The 26639-nt window shown below is 39.7% G+C and overlaps 1 protein-coding gene across 2 annotated transcripts in view; it reads left to right on the top strand.

Moving 5' to 3' along the window:
* The window catches only part of KIF24 (kinesin family member 24), a 52034-nt gene that overhangs the window by 17374 nt on the left and 8021 nt on the right, over positions 1-26639 (top strand). For both annotated transcript variants that reach the window (XM_033122489.1, XM_033122490.1), the window contains 7 exons: positions 4811-4908; positions 8133-8348; positions 13137-13224; positions 20819-20940; positions 21752-21857; positions 23266-23337; positions 25096-25205. In XM_033122489.1, coding sequence (XP_032978380.1) covers positions 4811-4908; positions 8133-8348; positions 13137-13224; positions 20819-20940; positions 21752-21857; positions 23266-23337; positions 25096-25205 — 812 coding nt within the window. The remainder of the gene's footprint in view (positions 1-4810; positions 4909-8132; positions 8349-13136; positions 13225-20818; positions 20941-21751; positions 21858-23265; positions 23338-25095; positions 25206-26639) is intronic.

The following is a 26639-nucleotide window of genomic DNA, read 5'->3' as shown; positions in this document are numbered from 1 at the left end:
ATCCTTACAATAACTCTTCAGTCTCATATGGAAACCCCATAGATGGAAGATACTGTATCTTAGGTACTCGTAAAATTGTGAAGCAATTCTGAATAATCTGAAACGGGATGATCCACCGGCTGTTAAGATTTGGGAATAAAAGTTTCTCTTACTCAGGGCAGCTGGTTAGCTCAGTTGTTTAGAGCGCAGTGCTCTTAACAAGGTTGCTGGTTCGATCCCCGCATGGGCCACTGTGAGCTGTGCCCTCCACAACTACATTGAAACAGCTACTTGACTTGGAGCTGATGGGTCCTGGAAAAAACACACTTAAAATAAAAGTTTAAAAAAAAAAGAAAGAAAGAAAAGTTTCTCTTACTTTGAATCTGACTCCCTAAAATGTTCATATTATAGTCATTTTATCCTCTCTCTGACACTCTCTTGCCTCAAAACCCAGTGACTGGTAGAGAGAAAAAAAAAGTGGTGAGTAATCTGGTATGCTAGCAACTCACCTTAACTAGTTACCATCTTAACTCTACTGGAATAAATCCTTTCACACTGAAGTCAAACTAACACTTTCCCCCCTATGACACTTTCATTGTTCTTCTTTTTCTTTGGTTACCAAAACGATTTCACAGTAACATTCAAAAAAATCCACTGGGTCTTTCTATGGGCACTAAATTACTAGGCCACTGTATAACCAACCCAATCAGTTTAACAGCCTTATCGATTGCTGATCAATGCACAATCTATTAGGTCTAGGTGGGAGGTATTTATTTTGAAGATGGTCCAAAGGAACAATCAGTTGTAATGATATCTAGTTCCATGGCTACTTACAGCCATAGTAATTGCCCTATCCAATCACCATCTACCCAAGACTGCCTTAATGATGCTTCTGTCACAGTAATTCCTTAAGGAGGCCCCCATCGTATCTTTTGTATTTTTCCATTATCCCAAAACACAATAACCTTAACTTCTTTGTTATTACCATTGGTCAATACTTATTGAATACCCATAGTTTCCATAGCACTTTCTCTGCTGTTTGAACTTTGGACCTCGGCGCTCATAGGTCAAAGTCCTTACCTATCAATGTTGTAATATAAAAGTGTTGAGAGGGCTCCCCCCACTTTTTCCTTCCTTAAGTAGAAAGAAGAAAAGGGAAGTTTGTAGCAAATAGATATTGATCCTAAATTCTTTGGGTTTTATTTTTAAACTTATTTAGGAGTTCAAACAATATGTTTTTGTGTTCATTTAATTGAATATCCTTTCAAATCTTCTTCTGTTACTCAGTATATGTGATCATATACATGTAATGTGCTGTCCTACTTACCATTAAATTTTATCATAACGATGTAATAAGTGAAAAAACTAGGAAACAAACCTGTATATTTTATTCCAATTTCTTGAATAAAGAAAAAATATTAGAGGAAAAGCATGTTACTGAAATATATCAAAAGTCAACAATGGCTATCTCTGAGTAGTAAGATTTACAGATAATTTGATTTTCTTCTCTATTTTCTGTGTTTTTAAAATGTTCTACAATCAACTGTTGTTACTTTTATATAAAGAGGTAAAAACTTTTAATTTCTATTTATTTAAAAAAATTTTAAATTGCAGTTGACATTCAATATTTTATTAGTTTCAGGTGTATAGCATAGTGGTTAGACACGTAATTTATGAAGCGATCCCCCAATTAGTCTAGTACTCACCTGGCACTATACATTGTTATTATAATATTATTGACTATATTCCCTATGCTGTACTTTACATCCCTGTGACTATATTATAACTGTCAATTTGTACTTTATCGCTTCACCATTTTCACCCAGCTCCACTCCCATCCGGTAACCATCAGTTTGTTCTCTGAATCTGTGAGTCTGTTTCTCTTTGTTTATTTTGTTTTTTAGATTCCACATATAATTGAAATGTGATATTTGTCTGACTTATTTCTCTTAGCATAATACCCTCTAGGTTTATCTATGTTATTGTAAATGGTAAGATTTCATTCTTTTTATGGCTGAGTAATAAATATTCCATTGTATACATGTACCACATCTTCTTTATCCAATTGTCTATTGATGGACACTTAGGCTATGTAAATAATGCTGCATTGACTATAGGGATGCATATATCTTTTTGAATTAGTGTTTTGTATTTCTTTGGATAAATACCCACAAGTAGCATTTCTGGGTTATGTGGTAGCCTTTTTTAAGTTTTTGAGGCATCTCCATACTGTTTTCCATAGTGGCTGCACCAATTTATAATCCCACCAACAGTGCACAAGGATTCCCTTTTCTGTAAATCCACACCAGCACTTGTTGTTTGTTGTTTTATTGATGATAGCTGAAAAACTAGATTTATCTCTTTCAAAATCAAAAGGTACAAAAGGGTATGCAGTAAAAGTGTCTCTCTAATCCCATTTCCTCCTCAAAGGCAACCAGTATTACCTGTTTCAAGTGTATCTTTCCAGAGATATTCTATAAGTACATATTTTACAATCTGAAAAAACTTATTTAAAAAATAAACTATGGAACTCTGATCATATCAAGGCTAAAGTGAGTGTTACTCCAACTTCATTGATAAAGTATGATCAAATGAAAGTATATGTGATGCAAAGGACTTTATTATAATAAGCTTGCATATTCACATTTCTTTCATGAAAGATACTTACAAAACTACTGGAAAAATTGATACCTAAATTCTGTTTGAATGAAAGATATTAACTAATCCCTTTAATTGTTTTCTAAGGTGTTTACTTGAGCTAAAGTTATTCACTAATACTTATAGAAGGAAAGGAAGAATAGCCATATACTCAATGAAATAAAACCAAAAAAATATATTCCCATATTTACTTCTGTTCATTTTTTCTTACTTGCCTGAGAAATGCATATATATACACACACATACATATACATATATGTGCGCGCACACGTGTGTGTGTGTGTGTTTTGTTTTTTATCTCATACTTAACTATTAAAACCTATGGTGATATTTGATCAATGAATGGATTTGTCTCTTTGATTGAAGAACAGTTGTGAGTTAGATATTATATAAATCATGTTCCTTAAAGCCAGATTTTAGAAATATATTTTATTCTTTATTGCCATTTTCAAGCTTAATGAAAAGTATAATGAACTCCCATGTACCTGTCACCCAGCTTCAACAGTTATAAAATTTTACTGTTTTTGAAGTCATATCACATTATTCAAAGCACTAAAAATTCACAGATCTCTTTATCATGCTGCATAGATTCATTATTTTCTCATCTTTTATCATTTAGAGATTTTTTCTAACTGATAAATTTGACTTTGTGGCCCCAATTTCTTCTTAGATGACCTAACGAATTTCCATTCTAATGTAATGGTACACAAAACAAAATCGAACATGGAATAGAGTGACCCACAGTAAATTGGCCCAAGTTCATTTTTCTGGATTTGCCCGTTCAATTTTTCCTTAACTGGATATTTAGAGTATGCCCAAAAGGTAGCAGAAGATAGGGCCTCATCTCTCGTTTATTGTGTATAGACTGCCATTATAATGCTAACAGTCAGGCTTGAAATTATTAGGATTTCTTACTCAGATGTAGTTGAGCTGCCAACATGGTAAGCCTCTAAATGATGCAAATGATCATGGCTGCTGAACTAATGTTTACCAGACCCAATTGAATGGGGTCTCCTATCTCTTCTCTTCCAGGTTACCAGGGTTTTTCATTTAAGAGTCACCTTTCTTTCCCCAGCTCCCCACTTTTAGTAAGTTGCCAAATTTCTCATGCGTCTGTCTCCTCTTTATTTCCATTGTCATCATCTAATTTAGACGCTCTTTACCTCACTACTGAATTACTAGTGTCCTTGTTCCCAGTCCATTTACAGTGTGCAGCCAGATTCATCTTCCAATAAAATGGTTCAGATCATCCCTCTTCTTTCCAAAGTTATTTTTATTGTCTTCTCACTGTTTATTGAATTAAATAAACCCCTCCCTTAAGGCCGATGTCCTAAGACCCTTACAACACAGTCCTAACTCATTCTAGCCTTCTGTTTCACTTTTCTACCTGCAAAATCCTGTATTTCAACCACATTGAATCCTCCTTGTTCCCTAAACATTCTTCCTGTTTTCCTGTGTGGACTCTGCTCATGTTTCCCCTGTGCTTGGAATACCTTCCCTGCCTCCATCTCTGCCTCTCAAATTCCTCTTCTTTCCCCATGGCCATTCTCAGTACCGTCATTTTCTCATATAGTCTTTCCCAATCAGAGGGATTATGTTTCTCCTTTGAACTCCGCATGTACTTAATCTCCCAAGTTTTTTCTGCCTTCCAGTCATTTGTATACTTGTCTGGATTAACACCTTTAGGGGGTGGGGTGGAGTAATGGTAGGGTAATGTCTGTATCTTTGGGTTCCTTGAAGTGCATACTGCAATATACATCCTGCCAGCTGAGCAATAAATGCGTGTGGAATGGAAAAGTTAAGCTGTATAACCTAGGGAATGAGGAATTCCCCCCCAGTTTAAAATATGTTAGCCCTCGCGAGGCTGTGAGGATCACCTCCATAGAATTCAGTTCCTCTCTCGGACCTAAGGAGGATGAGCTCACTCTTGTATTCATCACTTTGCTTAAGCGAGAACACAAATTGTGTGCCTTGGTTTTTATAAGAACATGTCTACAGAGATCTCAAGTAAAAGAAGGACCTGTCATTTGACGGTTATTGATTGCTTATTTATTTGTCCTGGTCAGTTACTATTAAAAATGTATTTGCACCTTTATCATGTGTTATCTAGAATAATGGTGAAGAATATGCAGAAACTGCGTGTCTTTCTATAAAAGTCAAATTTCTTTTTCAGCATGTCTTTTATTTTGATGAAGTTTTCGGTGAGGCGTGCACCAATCGGGATGTATACATGAAGACTACTCACCCACTCATTCAGCATATTTTCAATGGGTATGATAGTAATTATTTGCTTTTCTTGCTTTTTATTTTCTATTTTCCATAAGTCATTTTTAAAAATAAATATCACTTGTGCTCTTCAGTTCTTTTGAATTAAACATGAGTTTGAGTTTTGATCTAATGAAGTTAAATTGGTCTCTTCTGAAAAATTCCGTTTCTCTATGTATAGAATTTACCAAGCATTTAGAAATTTTCAGCAAAATTTCCTTTTATACTGATGATATTGATTCTCTGTGTAGTGGAAAAATGTAAGCTGACAATTTCATCAAAGTCCTCAGAATGAAAGGATTTAAGTGGTTGTAGTTAGTTTGAACTTTTGATAATAGGAATTATATGTTCTGACTATCGTCCTGTTAATTTTTTCATTGGAGGAGGATAGACTAGTGATTATCACTTGTCTGCTTTTCATAGATATATTTTTAAATTTTTGAAGTAATTATTCACGCTTAATAAACATTAAATAGGACAGAAAAGGTAGTAGGGGTGTCTGTTGAATATTTAAAATGTAGACATGTACAGGTAGGAAATGCCAAACCTGCTATAGTGGCTGATTCCAGAGTATTTTGACTTTTATTTTTTAAAATAACTTTTTTAACACTGAGGTGTAATTTACATGCAATAAAATGCACAGATCTTAAGAACTGTTCAGGTTTCATGAGTTTTGATAGTTGTATACATCCAGCTAACCAATACCTGGAACAGAATGTTTCCACCACCGCAGAAAGTTCTTTTGTGTCCCTTTTTAGTTAATTCCCCACCATCATCTCCAGGTCTTATATAACCACTGACCTGCTTCCTGTCTCTATAGATAAGTTTTGCTTGTTCTAGAATGTCATAGAAATAGAATCATTACAATATATATTCTTTCATGCCTGGCTTCTTTTGCTTAGCATATGTTTTTTGACATTAGTACTTATTGCATGTACCTGTAGTTTTTATTGCTGGTATTCCCTTCTATGAATATACCACAATTTGTTTATCCATTCTGTTGATTGACATTTGGGTTGTTTCCAGTTTGGGACTATTATGAATAAAGCTGTGTATAAATATTCTTATACAAGTCTTTTTGTGGACATGTTTTCATTTGTCTTTGATTAAAGACTAGAAATGGAATTGCTGGGCCATTGCACAGGTGTATGTTTATTAAAAGGTATCAAGCAGTTTTCCATGCACTGTTGTTGTTTTTTTGTATTTTCAACCACATTTTTAAATATTTGTTATAATTGTGCTTCTCTACAATTAATGATTCTTGTTGTTGGCAAACTGTACATCTGCCTATTTACCTACATAAACACAGAACAGCATTTTTAACTGAGGGTCGCACAGCAAACCAAGTGTAGAGGGTGTGATCTCAGAAAGGTATTCAGTCGAGGCAAAGCCATCTTTCCAACTGATTGGGCTCCCTTAGGATGCTCTTATCTTGGCGTCGCATTCTTCTAAGAGTAGGATCAAATCCTCAATGAGGCTGTGCTCTCTGCCGTGTGTCACTTTCGTAATATCAAAAGCCAGTCTCAGGTTCTTCCCTTCACTGTTTTATCCTCCTCACAGCAGTGTGTGAGAATTGCAGTTCTGCTTCCTCACCGTTTTTGGCATTGTCAGCCTTTTTTATTGTAGCCAATCTAATAGGTATGGAACTGGATCTCATTGTGTTTTTAATTTGAAGTTCCCTAATGCCTGATAATACTGAACCTCTTTTCACATGCTTATTGGCCATTCAGATATCTTCACTTGCCCGTTTTTTGTGTTGTCTTTTAAATTGTTTTGTGGAAGTTATTTAAATCTTTTACAGTTATTAGTATGAGCAAGCTAAAAAGGGTGATATATCTTTCAGGTTCAATTTCTTATGCACCAAATCTAGAGAGTGCTTTGTGAAAGAGTATGCTTCTAAAATAACTTAGAAATTGAATGTTAAAACATTACCAATAAAAAGTAACAGAGTTGCAAGTTAAGTGCTACTTAACTGTAGATTCTGTAAAGTGTTATAGAGATTCTCATGCCCATATAATTTTTTAAAAGCTCATCACTAAAATGTTCAGAAGATAAGGTAGATGATATTCTTTACTCTCATTCTGCTAGATCTTTTTCAGTGTGTTCAAATTTTCCTTCTGTAATCCTTTTCCTAACTGCCTCTGCCAGTGTATTCAAGTACCTACACTGTTGGGAGCCACGGTTTAAAAGGTAAGAAGTAACTGGTCTCTGCTTCAAGCAGCTTAAATCTGATTAGTTACCATCTCTTGATTCTCACACTTCTATAGTTGCTTTGCTCTGGTCATATCACTCTGTTTTCTATCTGGCTTCAGGTCCCTTTCTGTGTATTCGTCTATCTGCCTACCTCCAGCCTCCTTTTACCCGTGTCCATACATAGACTTTTTCTATTGCTCCAAGTAGCTACTTTTACCATTAATCCATGTGATTCCTGTTCAAGGGTCTATAATAGCTATTTACTACCTAACATCATATTCACTTTCTACTTAGAAAGTGAACATAGTTGGGCCCCAGAATACTCAGGTAATTTTGGCCTCCATTTCCTCTTAAAACATCCTGTGATCTGTAGGTTGGTCTTCCACCTCTCCTCTCCCATCTCTTATTTGCAGTTCTTCACACTCATACAGAGTGTGTGCACACATTTATCCACATGCAAAAATAGTGATTCTCACTTAGAATCACAGGACGTCAGGTCTAGAAAGAGAATCTTAAAAATCAAGTCACCTAGTAATTTATTGATGAAAGTGAATACTGAGGCCCTAGTTGCTCTTTTATGAGTCCTTCCTCAAGTATTTTGCTTACATTGATTTCACCTCTGTCTAAGTTTCCTTAATATTCCTATGAGTGGTCACTACCATCATGTTTATCATATCCTCTATTATTTGTTCCATTTAATTCTCTATTATTTCATCAAACTTGTCTTTCAGGATTAACACAAATTCTTCTCTAGGATCCTCTAAAGCACTTAGCAGGAGTCCTTGTTTCTGTATCTTCCAAAGTTACCTTATGGTCTTACCAGTTACATAACAAATTCCTGTAAGAAAACTCGTGTACTACTTTGAGAATGTTTTTCCTCATCCTGTGTTTTTATAATGTAAAGCCCTTCTCTCCTTAAAGGATTGCATGAATTTTGTGAAGGATTCTTTTTCTACCTGACTTTTTTCATAAAAATCTATGTGCAGATTAGCATTTCTCTTAACATGTATAAATGATACAAATTATTCTTCCCTCAGAGGCAATGCCACTTGCTTTGCGTACGGACAGACCGGTGCTGGAAAGACCTACACCATGATAGGAACTCACCAGAATCCAGGACTGTATGCTCTGGCTGCCAAAGATATCTTCAGGCAACTTGAAGTGTCCCAGCCAAGAAGGCCCCTCTTTGTGTGGATCAGCTTCTATGAAATCTACTGTGGACAGCTCTATGACCTCCTGAATAGAAGAAAAAGGTACTGGATATGACTGGGAAACTGAATCTATTCATCATTGTTTTAAGCCAGAGTCCCACTGAATCATAGGATTTAATGAGTCTTTGGTACATTAATGCCCTTTTGTGAAATGAGAGTCTCCTGAATCAGTCACGTATTTTTTAAACTGTCAGTTCCACTAGAGAAAAATGTAAATTAGCTTTCCGTTAGTATTTTTTTTAAGTGATTAATATCCTATTTATCCAAAGATTATCCCTTATATTTTGGTGTGTGAAAAAGGTCATAACTTCAGGAAGTCAGGAAACCAAGATGTACTTAAATCCCTTCTTTTAATCTATTACACTGGAAGAACTATAAATAATGTTTCCCACGTTCTCTTGTTTTTCCTCTCAGTAGTCTCAGGGTAAACTCAATGAGAGTTGAACTCTTTGTTTTTTTGGGGGGGAGGGAATATTGGGGAACAGTGTGTTTTTTCCAGGACCCATCAGCTCCAAGTCAAGTTGTTGTTTGTTTGTTTTTTCAGTCTGGTTGTGGAGGACACAGCTCAGCTCCAAGTCAGGTTGTTGTTTTCAATCTAGTTGTGGAGGGAGCAGTTCACTGGCCCATGTGGGAATCAAACCAGCAACCTGGGTGTTATGAGCACTGCGCTCTAACCAACTGAGCCAACCAGCCGCCTTAGAGAGTTTAACTCTTATATGGCTTAAAACTATTACCCTTGCAACATAATATAGTAATTTTGAAACGTGCCCAGTAACTCTCATTTTAAATCCCTGTTGCATTTTTCTGACATAAAGTTTTATTTAGGTTGAAACAGATGACTAGTTGAGTAGGAGGCAGCGAAGTTGTGAAGGTATCAACTGACTGAGAGAACAGGGAGGAGAGAGGAAGTGAGGGGGGCGGGGAGGAGAAAAGGTTGTCATAATAGAATTAACCAGACCTGAGCTGTGTTGGGAGCAGCCACACCAGATGGAGAGGAGTGAGTTGAGACTGACCATGGTGGAAGACTGGGGACACCAAGTCAGTGAAATAGACCAGCCCCCAGCAAAGTTTTCAAGCTCCTACAGAGCTGTCCAAAAGGAGGTGCAAGTTCCACAGGTCCAGGCAAGCACTGAGATGGGGAGTGGAGGGTCGAGGTGGAAGAGCCCCTCCAGTTCAGTCGGGAGAGCACGGGTGGGCCAGCCCCCACAGACACACTCACAGTGGAGAGGGGCACTCGATTATTGAGTAGCGTAACTGGAGAGGCCACTAAGTGGGCTTAGGCCGGCCACCGTCTTGTGGACTATTCCAACAAAAAAGGACTTGTGGGTGTGCCACAATTCAGAGAATGTAGGTTTTGGGGTTTCAGTAGTACCACAGCTGTCAAATAAAGGAGGGTGCCACTCTGGGGTTGCTTTGGCTTTCTTTATTCCCCTCTCTGTGTTGGTTTTGAAGCCTCAAGTTAGCTTAATCACAGCCTCACTTCCAAGCCCCAGTATCCTTATCAGGAGCCCTTTCCGGTCAGGAGGCCACTTCCTTTAAAGAACAGTTGGCATGAGAATAAGAGCCACTGTTGTGCTATGTGTGTCATTTGTTTGTGTGTGTGAAGGGACAGTCAGATTATCCAGCTGTTGGTGAATGTAGTTCTTTTTCTTTTTCTTTTTTTAAGGAGAGTGCAGCTCACAGTGGCCCATGCGGGGATCAAACCCACAACCTTGGTGTTATTAGCACCATGCTCTAACCAACTGAGCTAACCAGCTACCCCTTTGTAGTTCTTTAATAAATGACCCAGATATGAGGTTGGACAATTAGGTTCGCAAATTCATCCTAGAAAAAGTACTACATACCCCATTGCTGAATATCACTACGCTCACCTTTGAAATACTCCTCTTGGGAAGCTATGCACCAACGCCAGTACCTAGTCCACCCTTCAAAACAGTTTTGGAACTCTTTTTCTGGAATGGCCATCAGAGCTGTCATCGTATTACCCTTGATATCCTGAATGTCATCAAAATGTCTTCCTTTTAATATTTCCTTTATCTTCTGGTAAAGAAGTCATTGGAGGCCAGATCAGGTGAGTACCCTGTTTCCCCGAAAATAAGAGCTAGCCGGACAATCAGCTCTAATGCGTCTTTTGGAGCAAAAATTAATATAAGACCCGGTATATTATATTATGTTATATTATATTTATTATACTATATTATATTATACCCAGTCATATATAAGAACCGGTCTTATATTAAAGATATAATATAATATAAGTCTTATAATATAAGACTGAGTCTTATATTAATTTTTGCTCCAAAAGACACGTTAGAGCTGATTGTCCAGCTAGGTCTTATTTTCAGGGAAACACGGTAGGGAGGGTGTTCCAATACAGTTATTTATTTACTGGCTAAAAACTCCCTCACAGATAGTGCTGTGTGAGCTAGTATGTTGTCGTGATGCAAGAACCATGAGTTGTGGGCGAAAAGTTCCTTCCAGTCGTCTAACTTTTTCACGCAGCTTTTTCAGCACTTCCAAATAGTAGTAAACTTGGTTAACTGTTTGTCCAATTGGTACAGATTCATAATGAATAATCCCTCTGATATAAAAAAAAAATGTTAGCAACATCATTGCAACAAATTTGCGAACTTAATTGTTAGTCCGTGTATATTACCCTGTATGTTTGCATTCTTTAATTGTAGCCAAAGGGATGGGAGCATGCCAACTCCTAGATTTGAAGTTTCTCTAGGGCTCACTAGAGAATACCCAGACTTACTCTGCAAGTGTCTTGAGCGTGGGGTGTTTGGTTTTTTTCTAATCTCTTGTTAATTGGCTAACATCTCTTTGTTTCCTCCCTTTCTTAGACTTCTGAAATGTTCTAATCTACTGGTGGCTCCCTTTCTTGTTTGTTTAGAGCTGTTTTGATTTTATCCTGTCATTTTTTTTAATAAAACATATTTTCTATAATAATAGTGGGGCTTTGACAAAGGTAGGTAAAAGTATATACAACTTGTATGCTCAGTCTACCTCTTAAACTAGAAACCAAAGTTTAAGGATCTTCAAATTAATTCTTAAACATAGAGGATAAATTATTATTTTTTCTTTTTTTAAGATTTTTTTTATTGGGGAAGGGAAACAGGACTTTATTGGGGGAACAGTGTGTACTTCCAGGACTTTTTTCCAAGTCAAGTTGTTGTCCTTTCAATCTTAGTTGTGGAAGGTGCCGTTCAGATTCAAGTTGTTGTCCTTTCAGTCTTAGTTGTGGAGGGCGCAGCTCAGCCCCAGTTCCAGTTGCCATTTTCTAGTTGCAGGGGGCACAGCCCACCACCCCTTGCGGGAGTCGAACCGCAACCTTGTGGTTGAGAGGACGCGCCACCAACTGAGCCATCCGGGAGCTCAGCGGCAGCTCAGCTCAAGGGGCCGTGTTCAATCTTAGTTGCAGGGGGCGCTGCCCACCATCCTTTGCGGGACTCGAGGAGTTGAACTGGCAACCTTGTGGTTGAGAGCCCACTGGCCCATGTGGGAATTGAACCGGCAGTCTTCGGTGTTAGGAGCACGGAGCCCCAACCGCCTGAGCCACCGGGCCGGCCCCAAATTATTTTTATACCTTTGCATAAAAAGTGATAGAAATTTTGCTAATAAGATTTAAAAATCTAGCAGTCTATTGTGGGCTGTCCATTAGGAATATTTCTGGGGTGAGCTCAGGGCCTAGATCCTGGGAAGTACGTTCAGGAATGGCATAAGGGCTCTGAAAGCTAGATCCTGTTATTCTAGAAGCCTAACAGAATTGTTTTCTGAGCGATCATGGGCATTGGTGAGTGGTTTTCCTCCAATCCTTCTGTAAAAATTTGGAAACTTGGGGTGAAGTATAGAGTAAAAAAAATTTTTTTGGACAAAATCTTTTTTTCCCCTCCTTTTTTTGGCTATGAAGTGGAATTCCATTCTTAACTTTAATCAATATCTTAAGGGAGAAAGATAATCTTAGAGTCTTTGATAGATTCTCTAGAGGCCTCTTGATGTGTCTGGTTTAATGATGATGGTGGTAGACCATACCCACTCATTACCTGACACACAGGCCTGAGGCATTCCATTGTAGCACCAGCTCTTCCTTGCTCCCTTAGAAGATATATCCAGACTCCTTATGTTGCAAGTAAAATAAAACCCCACTTATACTGGCTTATGCATTTAAGGAAGTCATTAATTCATATAACTAGAAAGCGCAGAGGACAGTCAGGCCTTAGGGTCTTTTTACTCCAGTAGCTCTGGGACGTATAAGGATCCAGTTTCTTTGCCATCTCTTTTGTTCTACCTTCTATGGTATTAGCTTCACTCCAGAACACCGTCTCTTGTGAATGCTAAATGGCTGCCACTGCTCCCAGGGCCACATACTTTCACTTCCAGAGAGAGAGAGAGAGCACCTCATCCCCAGGCATCTAACAACCAGAGACTAGGACTTGATTTTGATTGAACCTGCAGAGATCCCATCTCGACACTTTTGAACCAATCACTGTAGCCAGGAATACACCATCCACTGATTGGCATAGGTCTGGGATATACGCTCATTCTTTTTTTTTATTTTTTGGTTCTCCTCCCCTCCTGTATGCTATTTCTTTTAATTGTAGTAAAGATGCTGATTTGTTTACAATGATCAAGGACCGTCCCTGAAGCCCAGGGCTGGGGTCAGGAGGTGTGGGAGCAGGTGGGGAGAATGCATATCAATCCCACCTAAACAGCACAACTGCTACTTAAGGGTGTGTGGGGGTGGGGTGGAGGAGTGGTTTCTGGGGAGCCAAGAACCAAGTCTATTACAGCAGCTTTGCCATGCCAACCATGTTCTTGTATCTGCAGACTCTTCGCAAGAGAAGATAGCAAGCACGTGGTACAGATAGTGGGACTGCATGAACTTCAGGTGGAGAGTGTGGAGCTCCTCTTAGAGGTAACTCTTCCTTCTTTTCTACCCCACTGTAGCAGCCTAAGTACAGGGAAAGAATTCATTTTGCTATCTGGCAAGTATAATGGACTCAGACTTAGGCAAAGGGCAATGGCAAGCACGCCACTTCCTGTTTATAAAATGTGAGTCCTCCTCTAAAAGGATAGCTTCTCTTTCTATAAGAGATATCCACTGTTTACAGTTTAGAATATTTAGATTTTTTTTTCTGTTCTGGGCATTTATTAACTTATGTACAAATGTATTTCTGGTGAACCTTCCTCAACCCTGGCTTTACATAGATCCTTAGTGGGCTTTTTTCCTCACTTAAAAAAAATGGTTTAACCTTTTTTATTGTGACAAATAGCACTATACAGAAAAATACATGAAACCTAAATCTGTACAGTATAAAGAGCCCTCATAATCAACTACCCACATTAAGAAACAGAGCATTGCAGCACCCCACAAGAATCCTGTACAACCTCCCAATTACACTCCCTTTTCATCCTGACTTTTATGCTAATCACCTTCTTGTTCTTTGTTATAGTTTTACTACCTATGCGTTCATCCGTAAACGATATCTTGGTTTTTGCCTGTTTTTAACTTTGTATGATTAGACTCACACTGTATGTATTCTTTTACTCAGCATTATGCTTTTGAGTTCCGTCTCTGTTTTTGCGTATGGCTGTAGTTTTGTTCATTTTTATTTTCAGTTAGTATTCAATCCTAGGAATGTAGCACAATTTATTTAACCATTCCACTGTTAATGGACAGTTGCTGTTGTTTCTATTTTGGGGCTCTTCTGAACAGTGCAGCTGTCAGTGCCCTTATGCATGTATTTCAGTGCACAGCATATAAGTTCTCTAGGAGATACACACATAGTTGTGAAATGACTGGGTCAGAGGACATGCATTCTTCCACCTCACTAGATAGTGCCAGCTGTTTTCCGAAGCAGTGTACACACCCACAGGCAGGAAGTATAGGAGTAAGCCCACTGCTCTTCATCCTTACCAGCACTTTCTATTGACTTTGGAATTTTTGCCAACCTGAAAGTGTTTGATTGTATCTTGTTGTGGTTTTAATTTGCATGTTGCTGATTGAGAATGAAATTGAATAGCTTTTTATATTTTTAACTTGTCTTTTGGAAATGCCAGTTCAGGTCTTTTCCTCATTTTTGGATTGTCTCTTTTTCTTACTGATTTGTAAATTCCGGACATGAGTCTTTTGTCAGTTTTGTGTGTCATAAGCATGTTGTCTTAATATGTGGCTTGTCTTTCTAGATTTATCATGTCTTTTAATGCTTGTTTGAGTCCCTGTGAGGCCAGTTAAATCAGAATGTCTCAGGGGTGAGGCCCAGATGTGGGTATTACTATTTTAAATTGAAATATAGTTAACTTACTATAAAATTCACCTTTTAAAGTATACGCGTCAGTGGTTTTTTAATATAATTTTCTTACTAAGGTATAATCCACATACCATAATATTCACCTTTTAAAAATATACAATTGAGTGATTTTTTTTTTTAGCATATTCAAAAAGTTGTACAGCCATCGCCACTATCTAATTCCAGAACACTTTCATCACGTCAAAATGAAACCCAATGCCATTAGCCAGTTACCTTATTTCCTCTGCCCCCCAGTGCCTGGCAACCATTAATTTCTATCTATGGATTTTCCTATTCAGGCCATATTGTACAAATGGAATCATACAATATGCAACCTTTTGTCTCTTGCTTCTTTCACTTAGCATAATATTTCCAAGGTTCGTCTGTGTTGTAGCATGTATCAGTACTTCATTGTTTTTTATGGCTGAATAATACTCTATTGTATAGATACACTTTATTTATTCATTTATCAGTTGATGAACAGGTTGTTTCCACTTTTTGGCTATTATGAATAATACCAAGTTTTTGTGTGGAAATGTGTTGTCAGTATTCTTGAGTATATGCCTAGGGGTGGAATTGCTGGGTCGTACTTTTGAGGAGCTGCCAAACTGTTTTTCAAAGTGGCTGCATCCCTTTACATTCCTACGAGCAATGTGTGAAAGTGGTTATTTTACAAGTTTGCCAGGTGATTCTAACATATAGCCCTCATAGTCATTCTCCTAGTATGTCCAACAAGCCTGGCCAGAATCAAAGGGAAAAGGCTGAAGGACAGGCTGGGTACTTAACGAAACTCTCTCTTTAGATCAGCTTCACAGTATAGTGGTTATTAGATTCCTGAGTCCTGGGATCCAGAACCTGAGGATAGCACCTGAGTGTGGCTGTTTTAGAAGGTCACCTAAGAGCTAAGAACCTCTTTCTTGTGATTGCAAATGCAGGCACAGAGCAGAAGTGTGTGGGACATGTTGAAGGAGCTCCCTTAGACTCTGCCCATTCTTTTTTTTTTTTTTTTTAAAGATTTTTTTATTGGGGAAGCGGAACAGGACTTTATTGGGGAACAGTGTACTTTTTTCCCAGGACCCATCAGCTCCAAGTCCAGTTGCCGTATTTTTTCCAATCTAGTTGTGGGAGGTGGGTGGGGGGGCACAAGCCACCATCCCATGTGGGAGTCGAACCAGCAACCTTGTTGTTGAGAGCACATGGTCTTAACCAGCTGAGCCATCTGGCCACCCCTCGGCAGCTCAGCAGCAGCTCGTTGTCTTCACTCTAATTATGGAGGGCACAGCTCACTGGTCCATGTGGGAATCGAACAGGCAACCCTGTTGTTCAGAGCTCGCGCTCTAACCAACTGAGCCACCCAGCCACCCAGATTCTGCTCATTCTTATCTGTCCAGAGCTTCCTCCACAGTGGAGTCCTAAGGAAATTATTTCTTACACACCTATTCCCTGTGGTCCTCTCGCCTCCACTTTCCCCAGCCATTTGGCCGGGAGCTGCAAGACAGTTGGTTCTCATGGTGCCTTTGTCCCTGGATATTAAACCAATTGAATGGGGAAGGAGCAAACACTAGGAGGAAGTCCCTTTTCCTTGGCTGTGGGCCATAACTGTGCCAATGGGCAGTCTGGTGTCAAATCACACTCTCACCCTGTAAGAGTTTATGGCACTGCTCTATCCTAAGGTATATTTTCTAAGAAAAGCAGAAAGAAGTTTCTTGTTGGTCAACATCTTATCACCATTGATACTCTTAGTCTGTAGTCTGTAGTACATATGAGGGACGTTGTACAAGAAGGAAGCCAGCTGAGATCAAGGTGGAAAGTTGATATAAATTATGGATATCTGACACAATTACCCTCATAAACATTTATTGACTCGAAACCATAGCACTTGCTAACTCAGATGTCACACTTTCACTATCTCAGGTGTCACTGTTCATGCTCACTCAGGTATCATCCATGTGTTTGCTCAAGTGACACCCTCAGGTGTCACCTTTAAGTGTTATCCTCACAGATCACCCTCAGGCTCACTGAGACATGGCCACTTGTCACCTGCATCACAACTGGCAGCTTTATTTTTCACATGGGATTGTCCTTTCTCCAGGGAGTTTCTCCTACCAGGTGTATTTTATTACCTGGTTTTACCAATGCAGGCACCAGGATTTCCCTGCCCTCACAGAGGACTCACTAACTCATCCAGGTTTGAAATCAAGATTTTGTCTGTCATGCAATTGATGGGCATTTTTTTCAGTTGTTGAGATTTGTAGGTTTTTAAGTCATTACTACAGCCATGTCACGTACTTATAGGTATCCATTCCCAGAGTCCTAATAAATCTGTTTCATGTTTTATTGCCTTGGCTGTAATTGGTAGCAGAGGCCTGCAGAGCTGGAGCTTCCCCTAGGTAAGGCTCAGTTGTATGCCTGTGATACTTAATCTATACACAGTCCCTGTCCTACTGAAGTGCTTGGAGCCCTTCTGTGTATTTGTGCAGGAAGCTTAGTGATTAAACCCTTATAACTAGATGGAGCTGGGTCCCAGTGCTGTATGTCCTTGAGAAAAGTCCTTTACTTTTCTGAACCTGTAATGTGGATGATAGTAGATGATTGGGTCACATAACAGAGAAGGAAATGAGATAACATACACAAAATGCTTACTGTGATGCTAGCTCAATTTGTCACATCTATTATTCTTATAAGTCCCTCAGTGTTTCCCAGTGCCCCAGAATTCAACAGTTGTCTCTACTTTCTATTATAGTAGGTCCCCATTTCCCTACTTACGTAACATATTTTGTCTAAAGTGCCTACATTTAGAAGCTTGCCTGATAAGACTTTGGTTATGGAAGGAGGAATTTAAGGAGGTAATGAGAAGAAAAGGAAGCCTAGTGATTTTAATTTTAGTGGTTGTATTAATTTTGCTCTACTTGTAGACTTGCATTTCCCCCAAATAGATTGTCTTTTTTCCTCTTTATTCCCTCCTTCTTTTCTTCCTTCCCTCCATCCCTCCCTCCTTACTTCCCTCCTGTCTTTCCTTCTTTTTTTTATTTGTACTGGGGAGCCCATGGACTCTCATGTTGATCTATAAAGCTCTATTTCCCCATGAAACTAATTGTTTTACATTTGTGAAAAATAGTTCGTTTTGGAAGTTTACATGGAGATGTTAGTTCTTTAGTATCTTTTTTTAAATTAATGTTTATTGAAAACTTACCATATGCCAATCATGGTACTAAGTGCTTTACATGTATTATTTTTTTTAACCTATGAGATTACCATTTTATAGATAAGAAATGAGGCCCTAAAAAGTTAAGTGATTTGCAAGTGTTCACACATTGCAAAAGTTCACACAACCATATGTCAGAGCTGGCGTGTGAATCCAGACAGTCTAACTTCAGATTCCAATTTCCTAACTGCTACACTTCAGTTATAAGTCATTTACAAAAGTTTGTCTGATGATCTGCACAAACTGCCTCATTTTTTACTCCTCAGAGTTCAGCACTTTATTCCACAGTTTCTGAAAGGCGTGGTGATTGCAGACTGCTACTGAAGCTGAGGAAACTGGCCCAAGGACCAGGAATTCCTTCATGCCTTCCCGAACAGGCATTTAGTCAGGAAAGGTTACCTCACCACATTAGGTTTTCTGAGGCACGCTCACAGGTACCTAATGCATTATGGTGGACAAGGTGCGATGAAAAGCCAAGTGCAAAACTCTGTAATAGAACCCCAGAAGCCAATCTTTCTTGACTTCCCCTGGGGGTGAATTTCACCACAAGGCCATTCTTTCAGCTTCCTGTCAGTATCCAGAGTTCCTGGCCACGTATGGTCTTGAGGCCTCTCTGAGCTCTCAGTAGGTCCCAGCAGAAGTAGCGTCATTATTCACATGTGGCAGAGGGCACCTGGCTTCTGTCCCTAGCCTGACCACATTCTACCTATGTGACCTTGGGTAAGTCACTTCTCTGTGATCCCTCCATTATCCATCAATCATACAGTTTACACAAATGTAGAGATTTAAAAGATCTCTCCTGTCTCTTCATGAGATTTGTAAAAGACAAAACTGTGAGAACCCTAAAACTCGAGGAAATACACCAGAATCTTGTTAACTCTAGGATTATGGGAGGAGTATGTTTTCTTCTTTATACTTTTCCTATATTGTCCAAGTTTTCTGCAGTAAGCATGTCTTAATTTTCTAATGAAAAAAGAAAAGTTTGATAAAAAGAACAATACAAATCTAAGATAATCCATCATCATTGCATCATAATCCATGTCAGCAGGAAGTCAGAGCCAGAGGAAGAGGCTAGGATGAGTAAGTGCCTTTAAACTGGATGGTTCAGTCATAGATACGGCCTTAAGTGACCTAGCCAGCATCCAAGTTTAGTTAGCAGTGCTTTTCTTTGACATTTGTCACACTCAGTAAAAGGGATTACTGCTCTAACTTTTCTGATTAGCTGCAACATGTTATTCATGCAGTTGATAGCCCAGTTTTATAAATTAACAGGATCTTCTCCTTACAAAAGGATTCATCAGGATAGTCCCTTTCAACTTTTAGCAAGCCATTTACAAAATGAGTGCATTTAAAATATAATTCTAGGGCCGGCCCGGTGGCTCAGGTGGTTAGAGCTCCATGCTCTTAACTCCGAAGGCTGCCGGTTCGATTCCCACATGGGCCAGTGGGCTCTCAACCACTAGGTTGCCAGTTCAATTCCTCGAGTCCTGCAAGGGATGGTGGGCTCTGCCCCCTGCAACTAAGATTGAACACGGCACCTTGAGCTGAGCTGCAGCTGAGCTCCTGGATGGCTCAGTTGGATGGAGCGCGGGCTCTCAACCACAAGGTTGCCGGTTCGACTCCCACCAAGGGATGGTGGGCTGTGCCCCCTGCAACTAGAAAACGGCAACTGGACCTGGAGCTGAGCTGCGCCCTCCACAACTAAGACTGAAAGGACAACAACTTGACTTGGAAAAAAGTCCTGGAAGTACACACTGTTCCCCAATAAAGTCCTGTTCCCCTTCCCCAATAAAATCTTAAAAAAAAAAAAAAAAAACATAATTCTAAATTTGATTTTAAAATATAATTCGAAATCTCACGTACAGATAGTCTTTAGAAACACAACGATTGCTCAGGCCATAAAGGAACTTATTACTAATTAAATTTTTAAAAAGCACAAGCCCCTACTTGTTAAGATAGTTTGTGGCCTATTGTTGAAGCTTGACTCTCAACTTTTGGACTCTTAATTTTAAAACTGTAGCTATGTTTAATGTGATATAAATTAAAATTCTGAGAGATTGAGAAAAAATGAGATAGGACTTCCTTACCCTTAATTCACTGCACTGTAAGTGCATTTATCATCAGTGCCCCATAGTGTAGTAGAAACCACATGGGCATTGGGGTCATACGTGCTGGATATGGAATTTGGTTCTGCCACGCAACAGCTGTTTTTGAGGAAATCAACCTCTGAGTTTATTCCTCAGCTGTAAACTGGGTATAATAACCACACTGATATTACATTAGGCTGTTGTGGGGATTTTATCAAATAATATTTTTAAAGTTCTTCATCTTTTTGATTCTCAGAAATCAACATTCCTCCTCCTCTCCAAAATCAGGGCAACGTGTTCATATATGGCTGTGTTTTCAGGGGCTAGAGGCCAATCTTGAGGCTTTACCGCCTCTCCCCCATTCCCTTGTGGCCAGACGGACCCAGGTTAGTCTTTTCTCCCATTTGGAGTGGCACTGGTCTCAAAAGAAATCATAGGTTCGTAGCAATTGCGACAAGTCACTTCCATGTTCCCACATAACAGGCCTGGTCCCCCTTATGACTGCATCCTGTGGAACAGCAGGTGGATGTGATCAGTCATTCTGTGATGCACATTTCTGTCCTTTGCTTTAGTTACTAAGACAGATGGATATTATGGGACCTTGCTTTGAAGCCAAGTTATACCCTAGGGATTTTAGTCAGGCTAAATGCATCAAAGATATTAAAAAGAGTACATGAGATCAAGACGTAAATTAGCTCTTGAGCTATTGAGTGTTCTACCCTAAGATTAGTATTCCACATTGTTTTCATTGCTGTTGGGTACTTACTTTGTATGATTTAGTGTTTAGGCAGCTTTCCACATGAAAGGTAAAAACGGCAGTGTGCCAACAAAGTTACATGTCTGTTCTCCGTTGCACTGAGCCAACTCTAAGCAGCCGTGGGCATTGTTTACTCCTCGGGGAAGTCACCCTGTGGATTTTATTTTTAGGTGATCCTGAAGGGCAGCAAGGAGCGCAGCACCGGGGCCACTGGCGTTAATGCGGATTCCTCCCGCTCCCATGCTGTCATCCAGATTCAGATCAAAGATTCAGCCAAGAGGACATTTGGCAGGTGAGCTGGAAGTATGCAGGGAACTACATTGTCTGCCTTTCCCTAATGTGACTTTGAAATATGTGTTATCAACAACAGGACACCTTGCCACCATGGAGTTCTTTATTTCAGGGACACAGAGTAGAGTTGTTAGCCCTGAAATAAATCATTCTACTAAAGTGCCATCGGTTGATTAACCATGAAGTAATGACCTATTGTTGGTCAACCCTAAGTTATTAAGAGGGACATTGATTGCTTCTAACGTGAAACACAATATCAGCAGAGAAATAGCAGGGAATGCATCTCAGAGAGCTTACAGGCCAAAAGAAAAAAAAAGAAAATTAATCCATCCTTCTTGAAAGAAGCCATAAGACAATCGGGTACGTTCATTGCTTCTCTGGTGCTATCTTAGCAAACCCTGCTGCACTGATGGATGAGCCTATCTCACCTCTGAGTAATGAGTCTTTCTTTCTTTCTTTTTCTTTCTTTCTTTTTGGCTGGAAAGCAGCCCACAAAAGTTTCTATTTAATTATCTAAGTGGCCCCCTAAGTGATTTACATTGTGGTCGTTTAGCCTTATGGGAAGAATGTTTTATTAATTTGTCATACTTTCTCACAAATGATTAAAACCAATGGAAGTGTCTGGGTGAACAGTGCCAGCAGCAGCAGACAGATCAAAATCTTGTGATGCTTTTGGAAAGCTGACAGTAATGTCTTTTTTTCCCTGAGTATGGGCCAGTGTTAATTTCTTCTGGCCGTCACAAAATGCTGACTGATGTAAAAATAAACCAAAGCCTCAAAGAAGTCATTCCTGCTTTGTATCTTTTCTGTAGGATTTCTTTCATTGACTTGGCCGGCAGTGAAAGAGCAGCAGATGCCAGAGACTCAGACAGACAGACAAAGATGGAAGGTGCAGAAATAAACCAGAGTCTTTTGGCTGTAAGTTGTTTGAAAGCTTTAGTCTAAAAATCCTTCTTGTGAGATTTTGCCCCTCCTTACATGCAGCCAGACTATATAAGGTGCAGTATAACTCAGGGGCAGATTTTGGTTACCTATTCATCCATTCTGGAGAATTTTCCCAGTGCTAAAGTGTGGGGATATTAGATTGATTTGTAAAAAAAAAAAAGGAAATTTTCTCATACCGTCTTATACCCTGCAGATTCTTAGAGGGGTTTAGCTGCGGGCATCTATGGCTGCAGCCAAGAACAGCCACAGCAGTCTCTCAAGGCTGCTTACCTACCTGTTTTTGGTGAACTCCCAGCGCTGGCACTTCCAGGGATTTCTTGCATTCTCTTTCCTCCCTTCCTTTTTGTTTACTGCCTTTTAGTCTAGATGCATGGCTCAGAAATAGGTCTCTCCTCTCTCTCTCTTGTCATGTCCGTGCCCCGCCTCCCCCACTCTCCTGTTGCCCCTGGAGGTCTGCATGTTGGGTCTGTAATAGCACTGTTGATGTCCTCTGCACACTTCTTTGAGGGGCTCTGCCCAGGAGCAAGTGACACGCTCTTGCCTTTGGGCCACAGTTTGTTTTTTTCTGTTTTTTGTTGTTACTGTTTTTAATTATTGGGGAATATTGGGGAACAGTGTGTTTTTCCAGGATGTCAAGTTGTTTTTTCAATCTAGTTGTGGGGGGCACAGCTCAGCTCCAAGTCAAGTCGTTGTTTTCAATCTAGTTGTGGAGGGCGCAGCTCACTGGCCGCTGTAGGACTTGAACCAGCGACTTTGGTGTTATGAGCACCGCGCTCTAACCACCGAGCCAACCGGCCACCCACTGGTGGCTCAGCTCCAGGCTCAATCCGTTGCTTCTCACTGGACTATCAGTTCCTGGTTTTTTAAAATGAGGAGGTAGACCTAGGTGATTTCTCAGTTCCTTCCCAGCTCTGACTCTAGAATTTCTCCTGCCCTGTTCAGACAACTTATATTTGAATCTATACTTGAATCTACACCTATAGATGTGCACATGTGAGCAGGGAGGTGGGGGAATGGTATTAATATTTTCTCTACTTAAGTGCTTCTATAGTTGGGAAGAATGTGAGAAGAGGAGAAAAAGGGAGTTGGCAAGCCATCACTGCCACCACGTGAGCTTAGACTCTGGGCCCCGTGGGAAGGTTCCTGGGTTTGTCTGTTCCATGCTATCAGGGCTAGTCCTAGGATCACAGCTCTTAAGTTGGGGGGCCCTTAACTAGACACAACTAGCACAGAATGCTTTCCAGTCCAGTTTGATTTTTCTTGTTGAATCAAAAAACTACCAGGGCATTTTGACTTCTTTTTGGAAGATTGACGTCCTTTTGAATGTTAGATCTGTTACTCTCTCATTGCATGTGATGTTTGATGTGCTTGTTGTTTGCAGCTGAAGGAATGTATCCGGGCATTAGATCAGGAACACACCCATACTCCCTTCCGGCAAAGCAAACTAACTCAGGTAAAGTTAAATGTGAACTTTGTGTTCAGTCTTGTTCACTCATTTGTTCCTTTTTCATTTGTTCATTCAGCAGAGCATCCACTGCCATGAAGATGTGATGCTAAGCATGGAGAAAGGGGCAGAGAAGGGGAGGAATCGTGTTCCTTCCAGGAGCTCTCAGTCTAGGAGGAGAGAGGGGCATCCTCAGGCAGAGATACGTGCAGTAGGAGGCAGCCAGCTTCCCACGGGGGTAGCAGTGCTCTTCTGGTCATCATCCAACAGCTTTCCCTTTATTTCTAATGTAAAGAAACCTTGTTGATTTAGTGGAGTCCCTGAGCCTTGAAGGGGCGTGGCGTAGCTATACTTGGTACTTTCTTAGCTGTAAGACTTAGATCAGTGTTTCAAGACAAAAAATAATGGCTGTAGTTAAAAAGAATGAGATAGATTTTTGACAGGAAAGATGATCAAGACCTATAGTTTAAAAATATGAAATGGGGGAAAAAAACCCAGAAAAAGTATGCATTTGTTAACTGATTATTCTGAGTGGTAGAGCTATAGGTAATTTTTTTCCTTCTGCTTTTCTACCATGAAAATGTGCTTTATATTTATTAACAGAAAACACCAATAAGTCAGCATCTGTAATGGCTGCAGAAAAGTGGCCCATGGAGAGAGGTCTGCCTAGGTACAACCAGCTGTGAAGACAGTTATGGGTGCCCCTGGTTCCTTTCTTCACTGAGTCCTGTGCACCGTGGGGGAGAGACTAGGGAGAGGGCTGTCTAGGCGAGGATAGTAACGTAGCTCTTTACGAGGCAGAGTTGGTGATCTGTGGGTTAGATCACATCTTCTCAAATATGATTTCAACCAGGGACCTAGGAAACCCTTCTTATAGGTGATTTAGTCCTGATTCTAACATTTGCTCTATTATTTTTTAAAACAAGTTCCCCATCCCCAGAAAAATGTGTTCCTATTTAATTAAAAATAATAAACCATACATACAAGTACAAAGAAGATGGTGAAAGGTACCTGAAAATCCCACTTTGAAGTGACAACCACTGTTACTTTTTGGTGACTGTCTTTCCAGGCATCTCTCTGCCCTTACATACACACATAGATCCACTTACAGAGTGCTGGAATCATACCTTTTTCACGCTAAGATGGTTTTAGGTCTTTCCACATACCTAACTACAGATACACGTAATTATTTTTAATGGTTGCATTGTATTCAATTTACAGTTTACAATTATCTAGTTTACTCCCTATTTATAGACTTCTAGATTTTCCAAATTTTATTATTATTTTGTAATGAATATTCTGTGTGTACTTTATTTATTTATTTGGATCAATTAAGAAATTATCTCTTTAGGATAAAGCCCTGGAAGCATGATTGCCAAACCAGAAGTGTGCACATTTTTTACATTTTGATACATATTGCCGAACTGCCCTCCCAAAAGCCCTCCCAAAAGCAGTTCATGGTACACGGTACATGGGCAGTTTAGCAGGGTACGAGAGTGCCCATTTCCCTAGACCCTCAGAGGGCAGGGTATCATGAGTCTTTCCTAATCTTATGGATGAAAAAAGTATTCGTTTTTGTAATGGTTTGTTTGCATTTCCTTGATTAGTGGTGAAGTGAGTACCTTTTTATGTGTTTATTATTTGTGTTTCTTCTTTTATGGATTGCCTTTTTGTAGAGGGGGGGACTATGGCCCAGTGTCCTGAACACAATTAGTAGTCACTGTGCCCTTTGTTAGTGACTTCATTGGCCTGCCTTCTGTCGGACAGGTCCTGAAAGACTCTTTCATCGGCAATGCCAAAACCTGCATGATCGCTAACGTCTCACCAAGCCACGTGGCCACTGAGCACACTCTGAATACCTTGCGCTATGCTGACCGGTGAGTCCCCTGCCGGTGGCAGGTCGTGTGTGTATCTCCATACTCACAGAGATCTGACCTTGAACAGAGTTCTGACCTTGAACTCCACAAGTCTGTTCTTAGGGCAGTGATCCTGCTATAGGGTTTTGTGCAATTGGTCATTTGAAAAATGTGACCTGGTAGGCCCTGCCATTTTACAAGTATGAATGTGACAAGAGGAACATTCCCTTATTCAAGAGATAATTCCATCAGTTGTTTTTAAATGGCTAATGGGAGTTGAAATATTTTTCTAGAGTGGAAGGCTCAGTGAGGCTTTCTTCCCACTAGCCTCAGCCCTAATTTTAAGGGATAGAACACATACTACTTGTCAAGGCAGAAGCACTTAAGCAGGACAGGAATTTTAAAGGGCTCATTGGGAGTTGGTGGCAGAGCTGGTACCACTTACCCTGTGGTCATGTGTTTCCTATGGTGGGTGAAGATGCTCTCATTACCATCTTTTCCTCTAGCTGCTTTGCTGCCTGGTCCTATCTTACATCCTCCTCTTCAGTCTCCCAGAAGCTACCTCCAAGGTTAAACTATTTGAGGGAAACCTGTTTTTTTTCATTACTGTTGAAGAATCTAGTATCCATGGCATTTTATGAAACTCATTGAGAAAGAGGAGCTATCATTTAAGTTCCAGGAGAACAGGAATCTTATCTTTTTCTCCACTGTATCTCTTCTGCCCAGATAGTACTTGTACGTAGCAAATGTACAGTAAATATTTGTGAATGAAAGGAGGTGCTCCTCCTGGTGTCAGGACTTGAGTAAGGTCCTCTGTGTACCTCATCTCATTTAAATAGGAGAGAGAGTTTACAAAGTGGTTACAAGAGTAGACTCTGCATTTACAACATGGATGGATCTTGAGATTATCATGCTAAGTGAAATAATTCAGACAGAAAAAGTTGAGAATCACATGACTTCACTCACACGTGGCATATAAAACTGAAAGCAACAAATGAACAAGATAAACAAAAACTCAGACACAGACAATAATTTAGTGGTTACCAGAGGGTAAGGAGGGAGGAGAGGAGATAGAAGAAGGTAAAGGGGGTCGAAACATGGTGACAGGAGAACTGACTCTGGGTGGTAAGCACACAATGCAATGTATAAATGATGTATTATAGAATTGTACACTTGAAACCTATATAATTTTACTAACTAATGTCACCCCCCAATAAATTAATTAAATACATACATACATACCAAAAAAACTAACTTTAAAAAAAAAGTGGGCTCTGGAGTTAGACTATCTGGGCCAATGCCTGCCTCCCCCACTAGCTAGTTGAGTGGTCTTGGACAAGTTTTCCAGTTCTCTGAGCCCTGGAATTATCTAATTATCTCAATGGGGATAATTAGAGCACCTACCTCATATAACAGTTTTGCGGAACCAATGGAGTAATGTGTATGACGGGCTTA

This window comes from Rhinolophus ferrumequinum, chromosome 12 (assembly GCF_004115265.2).
Source record: "Rhinolophus ferrumequinum isolate MPI-CBG mRhiFer1 chromosome 12, mRhiFer1_v1.p, whole genome shotgun sequence".
Lineage (NCBI taxonomy): Eukaryota > Metazoa > Chordata > Mammalia > Chiroptera > Rhinolophidae > Rhinolophus > Rhinolophus ferrumequinum.
The sequence above is the reverse complement of the archived record's forward strand: the minus strand, read 5'-3'. Positions and strand labels throughout refer to the sequence as shown.